The following is an 18,553-nucleotide window of genomic DNA, read 5'->3' as shown; positions in this document are numbered from 1 at the left end:
TTACCTTGTCCATTTCCAGTATTGTCAACGTCAGCCAAACACAAACAGCCTTGATCAAATTCTTCTTTTTCTCCCAGAACAGTAGACCACCAATCACGGGCTTTAAATAAAGACATTTTCGTTCACTATAAAAAGAAAGCATATATTTATAGTAAAAATTTACTTCACACCATGAATTATAAATTAATTATGTCTTAAAGCATAGAAAATTAAACTTGGACAATGTTAAGAAAAACATTTCTGAATTTAAATTTAAATTTTTTATATTTTGCAGAAATGTGTGAAACCACAAATCCAAACAACTGGAAACATAATCAGATATTTTGCAAAGCCATTGGAGAGTCAGTCTGAAAAATTCTATACATAAATGTTGGGCCAATTCTTTCTTCTGGAACATTTGGTAGAGAATGACACAAAGTATCAAAAAATATTCTTTGGAGGATCAAGATTCAAATTCTAACAGCACTAATTAGTACATAATTCCTTAGCAAAATACCTGATTTTCCTTCATTTTGGTCTTTGGAAAGACCACAGCATCTCTTGTCACAATGGATTGCTGAGAAGAGCAAATGAGTTCAAATGACTAACACTGGAACTGATACATTACAGGGACTCAAAAAGCATTCACACACTTTCCCCATTCTAATTGTAGAAAGGCAAAATGGAAGAGGGAAATTCACACCAAAACACAACCAGGAAAACTGAGTGCACAGGCATTTATACCACTATGTCACTAACCACCTGTGACTCAGGCAACCCATAAAATCTCCCTCTACTTTGATTCTTCATCTAGAGTGAAGATATGCCAGTCACATCTACCACTGATATTGATATAGTAAATGTGAAAGCCCATTGGACTTCCTGAATTACAACACAAACATCACACACCCTGGGATTCTATGGAAGTTCACTTATCCAACATAAATGAGCCTTTTCTTCATGCTACACTGATTTAAATAATTGTTAGGAAATGCAGTCAATTTTCCTTATTCAAAGACATTCCATTCTATAAGGCTGCAGCAAACCTTAGCAAATACTGAACTACTTCTCCTAGGGAAAGTAGAAAGTTAGGCTCCTGTGAGCCTCTAGTCACAATATTTTCATGAATCAATCAATACATAACTTTGTTTTTTATGTGTCTCTGTTTAAAGATACTTTATTTAATATACTGTTGATTCACGAACATTCAAGCTCAAGAGTCAATAACGCTATCACTGGGGCGCCTGGATGGCTCAGTCGTTAAGCATCTGCCTTTGGCTCAGGTCATGATCCCAGGGTCCTGGGATCGGGCCCTGCATCGGGCTCCCTGCTCCGCGGGGAGACTGTTTCTCCCTCTCCCTCTTCCCCTGCTTGTGTTCCTTCTCTCGCTATCTCTCTCTGTCAAATAAATAAATAAAATCTTAAAAAAAAAAAAAAACACTATAACTCATACTTGAAGGAAGCTTATCTGATACATATGTTTTCTCTATAAGGTACATAGCAACCTTCTCACACTTAGGAACATTAGACAGCCCTTCACCACTACATCTGGGAACCTTTTTAAGCAACAAAAATTTAAAAAAACAAACAAATAAATAAACCCAAACCACAGAGATGTGGAAAACATGGCACTAAGTAGACCATGAAAAGGATGCTTGTATATAGTATAAGAGCTGAAACAAGTAGGCAGTTACTGTGGATGATATCTGCTGGGAATATGTGCGTCAAGTGACTCAAATTTTTTGCCACTCTGTGCATGATCATGAATGACCCAAAAGCACCATGAGTATTGACTTTGGTATTACAAATAAATTTTAGCAAACAGGTAAACTCACAAGAAGGGAATCTGCAAATAATGAGGATCAACTATACATTTAAAAAAATGTAGGGCACCTGAGTGGCTCAGTTGGTTAAGCGTCTGCCTTCGGCTCAGGTCATGATCCCAGGCTCCTGGGATAGAGCCCCACATTGGGCTCCCCTGCTCTGTGGGGAGCCTGCTTCTCCTTCTCCCTCTGCCTGCCACTCCCCCGCCTGTGCTCTCTCTCTCTCTCTCTCTGTCAAATAAATAAATAAAATCTTTTAAAATAAATAAAAATTAAAATTAAAAAATGTAAATCAATCTGCTTCTTAAAGTAGGCTTTCCACATAGGCTAATCACAGAAAGCAAGACCACTTGCTTTCATTAAGTTGGCCAAGAAATTAGCTGAGAATCATGTGGTGGTGAAAACTGCAGAATCTGGAGAAGGTCAATGTGAATTTGAATCCATGTTCCATACAAACCATGAAATCAGTGGAGGGTTACTAAAAGTCAGCTTCCTCATCTATAAAATAAAGAATGATATTGTGAGGAATAAATAAGAATGCAGTAGAGGCAACCTATGGAAGAATATATCTACAAATTACATATCTAATAAAGGGTTAATATACAGAATACATAAAGAACTCATACATGTCAACAAAAAAAATTTTTTAATGGGCAAAGGACTTGAACAGACATTTCACCAAAGAAGATATATAAATGGCCAAAATGCATGTGAAACAATGTTCAACATCACTAATTATTAGGGAAATGCAAATCACAAACATAATGAAATACCACCTCACACCCACTAGGGCTCCTACAAACAAACAAAAAAAACAGAAAATAACAAGTGTTGGCAAGGATGTGATGTAACTGGAACCCTTGTGCACTGATGGTGAAAACCTAAAAGAGTGCAACCACTATGGAAACTGTATGGTGGTTCCTCAAAAAATTAAAAATACAAATTACCAGGGCTCCTGGATGGCTCAGTCAGTTAAGCATCGACTGTTGATTTCAGCTCAGATCATGACCTCAGGGATGTAAGATAGAGCCCCATGTTGGGCTCCGTGCTGAGCATGGAGCCTGCTTAAGATTCTCTCTCTCCCTCTCCTCTACCCATCTCCCCTGCTATCTCTCCCTCTAAAAAAATAAAAATATAAAATAAAAAACAAAAAATAAATAGATAAATAAATAAAAATATAAAAATATAAATTACCATATGATCCACCCATTCCACTTCTGGGTATATATTCAAAGGAAATGAAAACAAGAATTCAAAGAGATATGTACGCCCATGTTCATAACAGCATTATTCACAATATCTAAAAGGCAGAGGCAACCCAAGTGTCCATCAATGAATGATTGGATAAACAAAATGTGGTATATACATACAAGGGAGCTCTGACACATGCAACAACATGGATGAACCTTGGGAACATTATGTTAAGTGAAATAAACCAGTCACAAAGACAAATATGGCATGATTCCACTTATATGAGGTATCTAGAGAAGCCAAATTCATAGAGAGTAGAATGGTGGTTGCCAGGTTTGAAGTGAGAAAGAAGTGGAGAGCTTTTGTTTAATGGGTATAGAGATTCAGTTTTGTAAGGTGAAGAGTTCTGGAGACTGGTTGCACAAAAATGTGAATGTACTTAACACTACTGAACTGTACACTTAAAAACGGTTAAGATGGTAATTTTATGTTATGTATATGTATGTTATATGTATATGGTAACGTTATGTATATGTATGTATTTTATGTTATGTATGTTATGTATATGTATATATGTTATCACAATTCAAAATCAAAAATAAAAACTTTTAGTTTGAAAAAAGAAACATGGTATTATTAGCACAATACTTGCTACATATACGCACTCAATAAACCTTAGCCATTGTTATGGTTTTTACCTTTTTATGATATTTTTTTTTTAAACTTACACTGAAGAAAAACAAATGTCCTTCAATGTGTGAATAAACAAACTATGGTAAATCCTTACCATATAATAAAACTCAGCATTTTTTTTTAAATGAAATAACAGCATGGATGGATCTCAAGGGCATTATGCTGAGTGAAAAAAAAGCCCAACCCCCAAAGATCACATATTAAATAATTCCATTTCTATAACATTTTCAAAAGGAAAAAATTAAACTGATGGAAAACAGATCAGTGATTGCCAGCGTTGGGGAGGGGGGTGAATTTAATGGGCTAGGAGAAGGGAATTTCCTTGGGATGATGGAAAAGTTCTGTACCCTGATTTTAGTGGTGGTTTCATGGGATAAATTTTAATTTCTTCGAGCTATATTCCAAGATGGAAAGTGTATATAATATAAAACATAGTGAAATCTAAGATTTTTTAAAGTAAGATTTATAGTTTAGTTATAGTATTACACTAACATCAATTTAGTAGCTTGATAATTGTTCTGCTACCACTGGGAAATCATTACTTTTACAATTTCTATGTGAATATATTATTTCAGATGATAAGTTTAAAGAAACAAACAATAGGAAAAAAAGAAAAAAGAAAACTCCATCCAAGGCCTCTCTTTACACTAAAAAAGAAATTAGTCAGATAAAGGCAAAGTGTTGATGGAAGTGAAGGGAAAAAAACATAGGAGGTAAATAAGCTTATGCGTTTTAACATATGTGGGAGAGTTTCTGAAAAACATCTGCATCATTTGTCATTACTAATGCCATTATATACATACAGATTGCCAGATGACTAAACTTCAAACCTGGCAGCAAGTATACAAAAAATGTAATAAACACTTTATTATACTTTTACTAGATTTTTTTTATTTGAGAGGGAAGTAATAGTACTTAATAAGTGCCACATAGTCTCATTATATACTCCAGATATATATGGTAAGTTGTTATACACCTATATACTATTAGACTACAATATAAAGATACATCATTCTCTTGCAGCCCAGAGCAGAATATTACCCAAATTCAATACCACTCAAAGATTCACTTGGAGGACTCACAGCACTCATCATATAGTTATTATCATGGCCATGATTTATTACAGTGAAAAAATAAAAAGCATAATCAAAAAAGGGAAAAGGTGCATAAGGCTGGGCTGTGGGGGACTGGGGGGCGGAGTTCTGGAGGAAATCAGACACAAGCTTCCAAGGTAGAAAAACTGGGCTCTGGGGTCAGAGGCCAGGAAAAAAAAGAAAAGAAAACTGAATAGGGGCATCCAATGATACCAAAGGAAAACCAGGAGAGTGCCATCTGGAAGGAAATAGGGAAAAAAAAAGTGTATCTAGAAAAAGAGAGTGGCCAGCTCTATGAAATGCTGCTGATATGTCACAAAGAATGAAAACTTGGGGTCAAAACTCCATTTGGAGACATAGTCAAAAATAGAAATCAACAGGCTAACCGACAAGTATGGGATCCTTTGTACACATTCTGCATCAGCCAGTTTAAAAGGAGTCTCAAGGAGAGAAAATAGGAAGAGAAGATCTGTTCAGCATCCAAAGGGGTATCTTTCCCCTCATGTAGGCAGAAGAGAAAACCTCCTGGGACCTGCCTAGAGAACATATTAAACACACAAGTAATGATCACAAGGAAGAGTTTTCTCCATCAATGCTATTAAATAATATATAAAAAATCAAAGTGAGTATAAACACACATGACTGCATCAGGTAAAAATAGCTATTATGGGGCGCCTGGGTGGCTCACTTGGTTAGGCAACTGCCTTCAGCTCAGGTCATGATCCTAGAGTCCCGGGATCGAGTCCCACATCGGGCTCCCTGCTCAGCAGGGAGTCTGCTTCTCCCTCTGACCCTCCTCCCTCTCGTGCTCTCTATCTCTCATTCTCTCTTTCTCAAATAAATAAATAAAATCTTTTAAAAAAATAGCTATTATGTGAAAATGGCCTCAAAAATCTTTGTTAATGAGCAAATTTTTTCAGCTTGCTAAAATAAAAATGAAAAACCCTCCAATATGAAAAACTAACTCTCCAACATTGTCTGTAAATGGAAATGTCATCAAGCACTAATTTTTCAAGGACTTCAATCATAAAATTTAAGATCTATTCCTATCGACAAAATAACACAGGCAACATTTAGTTCCTTCCTGCTTCTCCTGCTCTCGGTTTCTCCTTAGTCACCCTCCACTTCATTAGCTGCTGAAAGCTCTCCTTTCCTACATTGTTTAGCTCCTTCCTACCCAAAGTGTACTCCATGGACCAGCATCAGCATCACCCAAGAACTTATGATACAAAACCTCAGCCCCACCTCAAACATTATCCCCAGGTGATTCACATGTACCTTAATGTATAAAAAGCACCAGTTTAACTGATACCTGATAGCCAAAGTAGATGTTTTCTTATAGCATGGCTCTACTTTCCCACTTCCTTCTTCCTGGGACCTGTGCCACCTGTAACCTTTCCAAACTTGAAAAAGAGACTTTAACATGAACAGCTAGAAGGTACCTAATAATCAGTTAGTCCTCTCATTCTGTAAGAGAGGCCCAGAGAGGTTAGTTACATGATTCCCCTAAGTCACACAGCTAATGGCAGAAACTTGCTTCTGCGTACCCTCTCCCTGGTCTCTAGCTTCTTGTCTTGTTAGACTGCCACTGCCTGCAATTTAATATCAAGAAAAAATGAAAAAGCATGAGTCAGTAGAGTGGGGAGTCTGCTTCTCCCTCTTCCTCTGCCCCTCCCCCTACTCATGCTCTCTCTCTAATTAATAAATAAAATCTTTAGGGGCGCCTGCGTGGCTCAGTCGTTGGGCATCTGCCTTCGGCTCAGGTCATGATCCCAGGGTCCTCGGATGGAGCCCTGAATCGGGTTCCCTGCTCTGCGGGAGGCCTGCTTCTCCCTCTCCCACTCCCCCTGCTTGTGTTCCCTCTCTCGCTGTGTCAAATAAATAAATAAAATCTTTAAATAAATAAATAAAATCTTTTAAAAAAATTTCTCTTTGCACACAGCAGTTGTGTTCCTAATAAGCTTGTATATAATAACTTTTTAACTGACTCTTAAAAGTCTTACAAACACTAGAGTACTTTGATATCTAATGGAACTCTGACCAAATCTTTTGATAACATAATATGTCTCCCATAACCATTATGCTATGAAATTTAAAATTTCAGAGGATTTCACTTTCAGAATGACATGTGAGAAGCTCCATGGACCCACTCCCCAGCAAAACTGGTGAAAATTATTTTTTAAAACAACCATTTAAAGTCTCTGGAAATTGTCCTAAGAGTATATAGAAAATAAACATAAAAAATCTACTAAGACTAAGATAATTAAGAGTCTGTAGTATTTAAAAAACCAATAATCACTCCTTCTCTCCTCACTCCTAGCTCAAAACAAGATAGAAACTCCACTCCAGACTGGTACAGCCAAGAACAAAGGCACCCTCTCCCCACAGCCCCCAGTCAGAGAATTATCTTCCCTAGAGGAGCAGGACAATCAGCATTATTTATCTTGATTCCAGCCATCTGTTGCTGACTAAAGATGAATAAGAAAATCTAAATCAAACAACTACCCACAAAAAAGACCAGGCTCAGATGGTGAATTCTACCAAACACAAAAAAGTTAATACCAATTCTTCACAGACTACTCCAAAAAATAAAAGAGAAGGGAAAACTTCCCAACTCATTCTATAAGGCTAGTGTTACATTGATACCAAAATTAAGCAAACACAAGAAAACTACAGACCAATATCTCTAATAAATATGAATGCAAAATCCTCAGCAAAACACTAGCAAAATGAATCAAGCAACATATAAGAAGAACTAGGCACCATGACCAAGTGGGATTTAACCCCAGGAATGCAAGGTTAGTTTAACATCCAAAAATGAATTAAAATACTACACCGTATCAATAAAGCAAAAATTAAAAACCACCTTATCATCTCAACTCAGGAAAAGCATCTGACAAAATAAAATCCAACACTCTTCCATTATAAAAACACTTAAAACACTAGGAAATAAAAGGGAACTTCCTCAAACTGATAAAGAACATCTATGCAAAACCCATGGCTTATACCATACTTAATGATGAATGACTAGATGCTCTTTCCCTAAGATCAGACACAAGAATAGGATGTCCATATTCACGACTTTTAGTCAACATTGTACTGGAGGCTTTAGGTCAGGCAATTAGGTAAGAAAAAGAACTAAAAGGCTCCCAGACTGGAAAGGAAGTATAACTATCTTTACTTGCAGATGACATGATCTGGTGTATAGAAAATCCTAAGAAATTCAGTGAAAAACTATTAGAGCTAATAAACAAGTTAAGTAAGGTTGAAGGACACAAAAGTATTAACATACAAAAATCAATTGCATTTCTATGCATTTGCAATGAACAATCCAAAAAATGAAACTTAAAAAAACAACTGCAGTTACAATAGCGTCCAAAAGAATAAAATACCTAGGAGTAAATTTAACAAAAGCAGTGTAAAGCATATATTCTGAAAACTATAAAACACAGTCAAAAGAATTAAAGATCTAAATAAACAGGAAAACATCCCATGTCCAAGGATATGAAGCCAGAACATTATTAAGATGCAATACTTCCCAAATTGATCTACAGATTCAGTGCAGTCCTTATCAGATTCCCATATGGCTTCTTTGTACAAATTGACAAGCTTATTCTGAAATTCATATAGAATTGCCAGCAACTGGGGCACCTAAGTGGCTCAGTCAGTTAAGCATCTGACTCTTGATTTCAGCTCAGGTCATAATCACAGGGTCATGAGATCCAGCCCTGCCTGGGGGCTCCACACTCAGCCAGGATCTGCTAGAGAGTCTCTCTCCCTCTCCCTCTCCCCTCCCCCTGATGCACGTGCACTTGCGCACCCTCTCTCTCTCTCTCTCTCAAATAAATAATTAAATAAATCTTTAAAAAAAAAAAAAAAAAGAAGTGCCAGCAACTCAGAATAGCCAAAACAATCTTAAAAAAGAAGAACAAAGTTGGAGGATTTTCCCATTTCAAAACCCAACTACAAAACAATAGTATTCAGGACAGTATGGTACTGGCATAAGGATAGACATACAGATAAATGGAAAAGAATGGAGAGTCCAGAAATAAATTTATACACCTATGGTAAACTGACTTTCAACAAAGATGCTAAGACCATTCAATGAGAAGTTGCAACAAATGGTTCTAGGACAATGAAATAACCAAATGAGAAAGAATGAAGTTGGACCCTTACCTCACACCATATAAAAAAAACTAACTCAAAATGGATCAAAGACTTTTATGTATGTTAATGCATAGCTAAAACTATAAAACTCTTAGAAGATTTACTAGAAGAAAACTTAAAAGTAAATCTTCATGATATTAGAAATTGTGATAGATTCTTAAACTTGACACCAAGAGCATAAGTAACAAAAGAAAAAATAAAGGGACTTCATCAAAATTTAAAACTTTTGCTTCAAACAACACTAAGAAAGTGAAAAAGACCCACAGAATGGGAGAAAATATTGCAAATCATATCTCTGATAAAAGACACATATCTGGGGACACCTAGGTGGCTCAACTGGTTGAGCGTCTGCCTTCGGCTCAGGTCATGATCTCAGGGTCCTGGGGATCGAGCCCCTCATAGGGCTCCCTGCTCAGTGGGGAGCCTGCTTCTCCCTCTCCCTCGGCCTCTCCCCCAGCTTATTCTCTCTCTCTCTCTCTCAAATAAATAAAATCTTTTTTAAAAAAGACACATATCTGTAACATACAAAGAACTCTTATGACTCAATAATACACAGATAGAAACCCAATTTAAAAAATGGGCAAAGGATCTGAATATATATTTCTCCAAGTCAGATATACAAACGGCTGATAAACACATGAAAAGATGTTCAGCATCAATAGCCAAGAGGGAAATGAAAATCAAAACTACAATGAGATACCACCTTATACCCACTATGATGAAACAAGTTTGGGCAAAGATGTGGAAAAATCAACATGCTCATACACTGCTGGTGGTAATGTAAAATGGTACAACCACTTTGGAAAGTGATCTGGCAACGCCTCAAACAATTAAAGATAGAGTAATCATATGATCCAGCAATTCCAGTCCAAGGTTGCAAGAGAAGTGAAAACATATGTCCACATAAAAACTTATACAGGAACATTTATAGCAGCATTATTCATAATATTCAAAAGGTAAAAATGATCCAAACAAAAGGTAGGAATGATCCAAATGTCTATCAACTGATGAATATATAAACACAATGTTGGCATATCCATAAAACGGAATATTATTCAACAATAGAAAAAAGTACTGATATACGCTACAACTTGAATGAACCTTGAAAACATTCTAAGAGAAAGAAGCCCATCACTAAAGACAACATATTTTATGACTTCATTTATATAAAATGTAGAGAATACATCTCAAACTAAATACTGCATGTTAATACCGCTTCAACTAAAAATAAATAAGCAAACAAATAAATAAATAAATAAAATATACAGAACAGGCAGATCCAGTTTCACTAGAAAGTAAATTAGTGGCTGCTTTGGTCCTATAGGAAGAAAAAGACAAGAAAGTTACAGGTAGAAGTGCAAGCTGTCTTTTTGAGGTGATGAAAATATTCTAAAATTGACTGGAGTGCAAGTGATGGTTGCACATATCTGTGACTACACAAAAATAACACTGAACTGTACAAATTATATAGCAGAAACAAGGGGCATTTTTCAGCTGTGACACCTGGATTTTCTGTTATAAAAACAAAAAGTATGCTGAATAACAAAAAATTAAATATGTATAAATTGATTTTTTTATTTGGTTTAGTTAACTGCCTTGAATAAAAATAAGAAACAAGGATCTGCATTATTATCCCCTATTCATTCAGTGTTGATTCCCAGGGCCTCAGTAATTTTCTGTTTTTAAGTAAATGAAAAACTAAAACCAAAAATCAGGTTTTTGATGGCTATCATCTCCCTTCACTATAAAGGAAAATAATAGCTAACAGTTACTAATCATTCACTGAGTCCCAGGCAGTGCTCTAAGTGCTTTGCAAGTACTCTATTTTAATCTTCAAAACAGAACTACAAAGTAAAAGGTAGGTACTATTACTCAGGTATCCCTGAATACAGAAAGGTTAAGAAACCTGCCCAAGTGGTCACAACTAGTAAGTAGTAGAAGTAGCATCCCAAAGCAGGCTGTCTACTCCAGAACCCTAAACAAGTGAAGCCACCCCACAAAGACTAAAAAGATAGACTCTACTGGTATTAATTGTAGTCACTGCAAGTTCAAACCGCAAGAAAGTATTTCATACACCTAAATAAATTTTTTGTTAAGATTTTGTTTATTTATTTGAGAGAGCAGGAGAAGTGGGGAACAGAGGGAGAAGCAGACTCCCCACTGAGCAGGGAGCCCCACGAAGGGCTCGATCGCCGTACCCCGGGATCATGACCTGAGCCCAAGGCAGATGCTTAACTGACTGAGCCACCCAGGTGCCCCGACCTAATTAATTTTTTTAAGGACCTAATTAATTTTTTTAAGGATGACTAGAAAACAACAATGTGAAGGTTTTAAAGGGTCCATACCTATAACCACAAAAGATTGATTTCTTACGCTTCATTAGAATAATAAATAGAAGATAACCTCTTCGGGGCGCCTGGGTGGCTCAGTTGGTTAAGCGACTGCCTTCGGCTCGGGTCATGATCCTGGAGTCCCTGGATCGAGTCCCGCATCGGGCTCCCTGCTCGGAGAGGGGCCTGCTTCTCCCTCTAACCCTCCCCACTCTCATGTACTGTCTCTCTCTCTCTCTCATTCTCACTCTCTCAAAATAAATAAATCTTTAAAAAAAAAAGATAACCTCTTTATCCCCTAACTCCAGAAATACTCTTCCATACTTGACACTTTCTTGTTTTTAATACTTAACATATATACATTATCTTCCACATCAAATTTACTCAGATTTAGTTCTCATTTTTTTTAAAGATTTTATTCATTTATTTGAGAGAGAGAGAGAAACAGCATGAGAGGGGAGAAGGTCAGAGGGAGAAGCAGGCTCCTCGCTGAGCCGGGAGCCCGATGCAGGACTCGATCCCGGGACTCCGGGATCATGACCTGAGCTGAAGGCAGTCGCTTAACCAACTGAGCCACCCAGGCGCCCAGATTTAGTTCTCATTTAAGATATGGACGTTTTAACACCCCATTGGCCTAGTCCTACAATATGGAAGGATGACTAGAAGAACTGCTGCGACAAAGATAACCCCAAGAATCCTGTGGAAAGAAAATTTGGGGGTGCCTGGGTTGCTCAGTCAGTTAAGCATCTGATCTTGACTTGGACTCAGGGTTGTGATCTCAGGGTTGTGAGACTGAGCCCCAGGTTTGGTTGCACACTGGGCGTGGTGCCTGCTTAAAATCCTCTCTCCTTCTCCTAAAAAAAGAGAGAGAGAGAGAGAGAGAGAGAGAGAGAGAATATGTGGATTAGAAGGTAGATTCTGGAATTAGGAGGCTAAGCTGCTGACACTGTTGTTGTTCATATTTGCAGTTTTGCTTTCTCCAGGTCATGCTAGTACTGACTCAAATTTTGGAAAGTAGGAATCAGGTCATCTAGGGCAAGAAAAGTGACAAATATATGTAGAATTAGAAGAATGCTGCTTTTGAAGACAATATTATAAGGAATCAGTATTGAAATTTTCAATAAAAGACAAAGAAGACAAAAGAGCACAGGAGAGGGAGTTAAACAGACCTGGGTTCTCTTTTCCATTTCACACCTCAGAAGAGTGACTTGAAACAAGTCCCTCACCTTCTAATCTCCTAATTGTTCTGGGGGGTGGGAAGATAAAATGGCCTAACACGTGTAACTGCTTAACCATAGGATGTACTCAATAAATGTCAGATAAATGTCAGTAGTAACCTAGTAGTAGTAATAGAAGTGGTGGTGGTGGTGGAACGTATTCTGAGCAATGCCAATCTGAACCTCTGGACTGAATATTTAAATGCGACATTTAAAAAATGGGGTGCGTGGGTGCCTCAGATGGTTAAGTGTCTGCCTTTGGCTCAAGTCATGATCCCGGGGTCCTGGGATCAAGTCCTGCATCAGGCTCCCTGCTCCTTGGGGAGCCTGCTTCTCCCTCTGCCTCTGCCTCTCTCTCTCTCATCAATAAATAAATAAAATCTTTTAAAAAAATAAAAAATAAAAAATGACAGTAATCTTTCACTGAAATGTTAATCAACAGGGATGTTTTATAATAACATCATGTGTTTCAATAATTTTTAAGAAATATTTGCATCTTTATTCTGAAGGATGAGACTTGCTACATACATCAAAAGATGTAAAACATTAACAACTACTATATACTATTGATATTGGATTTTTCCCCTTCAGTGAATGTTTTCATCAAGAACTTGTACCATAAACATAAGTGTGTGGTTGTAATTTAAGAGCAATTACACACAATTACACAAAACTAAAGATTCCTTAAACTCAAATAGCTTATAAATTATTTGCAAGTTTTTTTTAATTCTCCTAAGTAAGGATTTAGTCTATTCACACACACACACACACACACAAAAAAAAAAACTCAGCAATTATTCTCTTTATGTATTTCTAACAAGTTAGAAAATCTATGCCACTCTAAATGCTGGACAACTTTAGTGAAGACCGATAGTTTTCCTCCTAGCATCTTCAAGTTGTGTATGTGTGTGATGTGGTTTCATGTTTAAAGTAAAAGTGAGGTGGCAAAAAAAAAAAAACAATTTCTCCACTGAAGTCAATTGTAGGACTTAATTAGGGAAAGGAGATGCTGATAAAAATCAGCTCAGTTCATCTAAACTGCTGTGGTCTGCAATATAGAGAGAGAAGGAGAAGCAGTAATCCTATTGCAAGAATTAGAGGGTATTAGTGCATGCATCCTACTGCAGTCGTAGGCTGAGAATTGCTTTGACCATTTGCTCACAAGACCTGTTGAAGAGTCATGGGAGGAGGATGCTTGTGCACCACGTGACATTTCTGAATGGAATCTTTAAAAATTATCACTCTCTCAAAAATGTTCATAAGAGTCCACACACTTTGTGCATCTAGTTGCGTTTTGTTCGATTTTTAATGCAAACAACCTTCCTAAGAAACCTATCATCCAACATCCCCCAAAACCATTCCATGGCATCAGTGAATCAGTCTTGCCCACAAAACAAAACACAGAAAGGGCATTCACGCTCCCATTGTTTAATTCCGGACATACACTTACCTGATGCCGAATCAGGTGGGTCCTGCCCCACCTTTCCTCGAACTCTCCGCAGATTTCCCTTTAAGAACGCCTGCCAGGGTCCCAGGGCTGCAACGACGAGAGCAAGAATGGAGGGTGCAGAGCAAAGCAACCCCTCGCTTCACTACTCCCTGTCGTTCCCCTGCTCCAACTTGTTCCACGTCCCAGATAGAGAGAAAGAACCTCACCAGGGAGCACCACCAGCTCCAAAGAGTTGGAGCGACACCCACAAGGAGTAAACCTGCATCCCTTCTGTGTCAACCCCGCAGACACGCAGGGGAAACGGCATCAATCCCTTGCAAGAGACCAGGCAGGCCAGAACAACGGCAAGTCCTGCTTCTCACAAAGAGGAGGAAATGGTGAGGGAGGCAGTCAGTGGGATGTAGCGGATAGAGGACAGCAACGGCGGAAGGGACAACTCCCTACTCCCGCCTAACTCCAAGCCATCTTCGCCCTGTTGTCATAGCACTTTACAACGAACGCCGCTGCGCAAGTCGGATGGCTGAGTTCCGATGCCTTCTGGGGGCTGTAGTCCAGAATGGCAGAAGAGGATGGAAGGTGGAAGACTTTTTTTGCTTGGGCCTGGCTGGAATCAGATTTCTAAAGGAGGGGCCTGGAGTGAACCAATCCCTGATCCTCATTAGCACAGAGATAATTAATACCATTCCCTTTCCGGTCCTTGGAAAGTTCCCTCCTGCCTCGGCTGTGGACGCAGGCCACGCCCCTCCCACGCCTACCCGTCCCGCGTGTCAGCGCGCAGGATGGAGCTTCCCTCGGGGGCGGGGCTTGCGCCGGAGGGGCGGAGCGTCCGGGCTTTTCCGCGGGCTCGCGCGTCCCAGGCTCCCAGAGCAGTTATTTTCCCCGCTCCCAAGCTCAAGAAGCCCCGTATGTGAACCAGGCGGTGGTAGCCAGGGTCGCCGCAGTAGCGAGCGCCAGTGTGGGAGCCCCGGTGGCGGGGGTGGTGTTGGCCCAATATACATTCACCTTGAAGAGGAAGACGTGGGGAAGACAAACATCGTGGAGGCGATGGAGCATTTAAACAACTTCCAGGTGCTTATTTTTTCCTAGGAGAAACAGTGCTGCCATGAGGTTATTTATACGTGGCTCCTGATGTGCCGCAGCTCTCTTTAGCATATACCTTAGAGTGGATTACCTGGTATATAGATATGTAAATGTTCAACTTTACAATTGAACATAATAAGTTCAGTGTTTTTTTCATCTTTGCTTTCAAAAGCAAAGGGGTGCCCCTAGAATAAAAAGATTTTTTTAAATAATAGAATAAAATACTGTATGAAAATAATCATGTGAAAATTACCTTGAGGGCGCCTGGGTGGCTCAGTTGGTTAAGCAGCTGACTCTAGATTTCAGCTCAGGTCTTGATCTCAGTATCATGAACGAGTTCAGGTTGTTGGCTTCTGCGCTGGGCATGGAACCTACTTAAAAAGAAAAAAAAAATTATCTTGAACTGCTAATTTATATTTCAGCCCGCTAAGATATGTAACTGCTTAATTAAAAAAAAATACATATTCCCTGTGACAGGAGAAGCTTCTGAAAGCTTGATATCCAAATTCAGCGTATTTCAGTGACAGCATGGGACAGTGCGAAGAATAGTATTTGCTGGGAAACCTAAGGTAATTTATCATTTCTGGCATGAAAAGTTTATTTTCAACAGCTGGTGCCATATTCCTCTTAATGAGTGTGATAGTTTACAAAAATAGCTGTAGTTTTTTTTTTTCCATCTTTGTGTGCCCATTTCTTTACAATGTGATTTTGCAGCTCTACCCTTAAATCTGAATTTGACCTGCTTGGTCAATGAAACATTAGTAAATATGATGCAAGCAAAGCTTCAAAAAGTGCTTCTCCCTCTCGTGCTTCTCTTGAAAATACTGCAACCACTTCTATGTGAATGACCTGTAGAAGCTTGCTGAATGATGAAAAACATGTTGTCAGGTCATCTCCACTACCCCTCTAGACACATGAGTGAGGTCATTTTAGACCAACAAAACCCAGCAGAGCCACGCCACACCAAAGCAGAACTGCCCACCCAACAAATGTTACTTCTTTGTATGTAAACCTTGTAAACCTCATGCATATTAGACACATAGAGGACTCTACCCATCATCAAGGCCAATTACTTATTGAGCCAGGCACACAATAAATATATGTGCCAGGCACTATATGAAGCATGTTGGATCATTTAACATTGAGAACACAGCTGTCAATTATTTTTTGCTTTAACTCATAGGACAAAATTAATTTGGAAAGATAATATCTAACTTATTTGCGTGTGATGCCCTCTGTATTACTACTTTCTATTTCCTTTTTTATTTCATAGTTTACAATGTTGCTGTTGATTTCACAATTCCCTCAGTTGATTTCACAATCCTCTAATGACTCTTGACCCAAAATTTGAACAACATGAACGTAGCATTTATCAGTCCAAATAAATATTTCTAGAATGAATGAATGTCATGAAGGCAGATTTGGCACATTAACAGCTGCAGAATGTGTGTAGCATCACATAGTGTGGAACCATATGGTAGCTAGAGAAATGTTTAAAATTCAAATATGATAATGACTTCTTCCAACTTTATTTTCTTCATTACCTTCCTACCACACTTACTTTGAGATCCAGGTCCTTCACAGATCCTGGACAATCTTGTCCCGTCTGCCTCTCCAGCCTCATTTCGTGGCTCTTCTCCTTGCTCCCCAGGCTCCAGCCCCACACTGACCTTCTTTCTCATTTCTTCTGTACATGAAGCCCCTTTTCCACAGGCTGCTCTGCCTCTTGGGATACTTTCCTTTGCTCCGCCAGCTCCTACTCATTCTTTAGGCCTCTGCTTATATTTCCCTTCCCCCTGGGAAGGCTTCCTGGACCACCACTAGAATAGGTACCCCCATATATCTTATAGAACTGATCATAACTGAAATTTTAATATATGGGTAATTGTCAGTTCAACATTTTTCTTATGTAAGCTCCACAAAGGTAGAGACTGGTTTCTCCCTGCACTCAAAATATATTCACATAGCAGGTCTAATTCAGTGTTTGATGAATGAATAAATGAATGTTTTTGAAATTTTTATTAGCTCTTTCCTTCACCTTTATAACCTTACATCTTCTGGCTCTCCCCCAGAGTTCAGACGACTCCATGGTGCATACCAGAGATAAATCTGAGTGGCTCACACCAACCAAATGACTGGCATTGTTCCTTCTCTCCTGGGGTGGCTTTTCTCCAGGCCAAACTTGGGTGCCTGATGCCTATGACCATTAGTGGGTGGGTTCTTGCTCAGGAGACTCCATGGGCTCTGATACTGTCAGGATCCAGGAAAGCTCACCTCAAACATGGACTAGACGTGCTCACATATGTGGAATTGTACCAGGAGCGGTGACTTGCACACAAGCTGGGACCAAGGACTTCACCATTCATAAACTGAGTTATTGAGTATCCTCACCTCTCACATGTGAGAACTGTAAGAGGTTGTTCTAAAGTGTAAGAAGGAAACCTTATGTTTCTAAATAATGAATTATACTACCATTATATTCTTTTAGTATCAGGACATCCAGGTTGATTTTTTTTTTAAGATTTTATTTATTTATTTGACAGAGAGAGACAGCAAGAGAGGGAACACAAACAGGGGGAGTGGGGGAGGGAGAAGCAGGCTTCCCGCGGAGCAGGGAGCCCGATGTGGGGCTCCATCCCCGGACCCTGCTGAAGGCAGACGCTTAACAACTGAGCCACCCAGGCCCCCCCAGGTTGATTTTAAACACTAACTTTGAGGGGCACATGGGTGGCTCAGTTGATTAGGCATCCGATTTGATTTTGGCTCGGGTCCTGATCCCAGGGTCCTGGGATGGAGCTCCTCATGAGTGGGGAGTCTGCTTCTGCCTCTCCCTTTCCCTCTGGTCCTACACCCACCTCCACCCCCCTGCTCATGCTGTCTCTCTTGTTTTCAAATAAATAAATAAAAATCTTAAAAAAAAAACTAACTTTGCAATCAAACATTGTTTCTGACAGAGTTCTTTAGTCACAGATAACAGAATCCATTCTAGCTGGTTAAACAAAAACTAGTTTCAAGGAAATCAGGTAGTTCATCAAACCTCTTGGAGACCCAGAAAACCAGACTTGAACACCTCACAGCCAGGGTATTTATGGGGCAGTTACTGGTTCAGGTAACTTGCATCAACTGCTAGATTGGTTTATGCACCAGTTCTCCCTCCAGGGGGAGGACCTGATTTCCAAGCTCTGGGGCATATCAGTGTAATACTGTTTCTGTTCATAGACCTTGTGCATTCCTTCATTTGGATTTTCCCTAATAAATACGAAGGAGCTCCTCATTTATTTTAAGTATTAACCATATTGAATGCCACATTTGAGGGGAATAGTCCCTGTGCTGTTACTTTTACTTCGTTTGTGGTTTCTTCCATTATGTTAAAGCTAAAACAGTGATCATAACTTCACATACCAGATACAGTTACAGAATGCAACCTAGTTAAGCACTAACAATTCGCGGCCTGGCTCCACGACTTCTACTTCTGCATCCTTGGGCATGTTATTTGACTCTCTCCGCCTCCTTCTTATGTATAAAATAA

General features: G+C 39.0%; 1 protein-coding gene across 1 annotated transcript in view; it reads right to left on the bottom strand.

Moving 5' to 3' along the window:
* Positions 1–14,419, bottom strand: part of BBS9 (Bardet-Biedl syndrome 9) — a 470,178-nt gene extending 455,759 nt beyond the window's left edge. The window contains exons 1-2 of the mRNA XM_028092268.1: positions 13,945–14,419; positions 5–125 (exon numbers count right to left, since the gene is read on the bottom strand). Of these exons, the coding sequence (XP_027948069.1) occupies positions 5–116 (112 nt within the window). The 5' untranslated portion in view covers positions 117–125; positions 13,945–14,419. The remainder of the gene's footprint in view (positions 1–4; positions 126–13,944) is intronic.
* Between the last annotated feature and the right edge of the window lie 4,134 nt (positions 14,420–18,553).

This window comes from Eumetopias jubatus, unplaced genomic scaffold (assembly GCF_037043125.1).
Source record: "Eumetopias jubatus isolate StellerSeaLion01/CBP00866 unplaced genomic scaffold, mEumJub1_p1.0 scaffold_14, whole genome shotgun sequence".
Taxonomy (NCBI): domain Eukaryota; kingdom Metazoa; phylum Chordata; class Mammalia; order Carnivora; family Otariidae; genus Eumetopias; species Eumetopias jubatus.
This window is presented reverse-complemented; position numbering and strand designations above follow the sequence as displayed.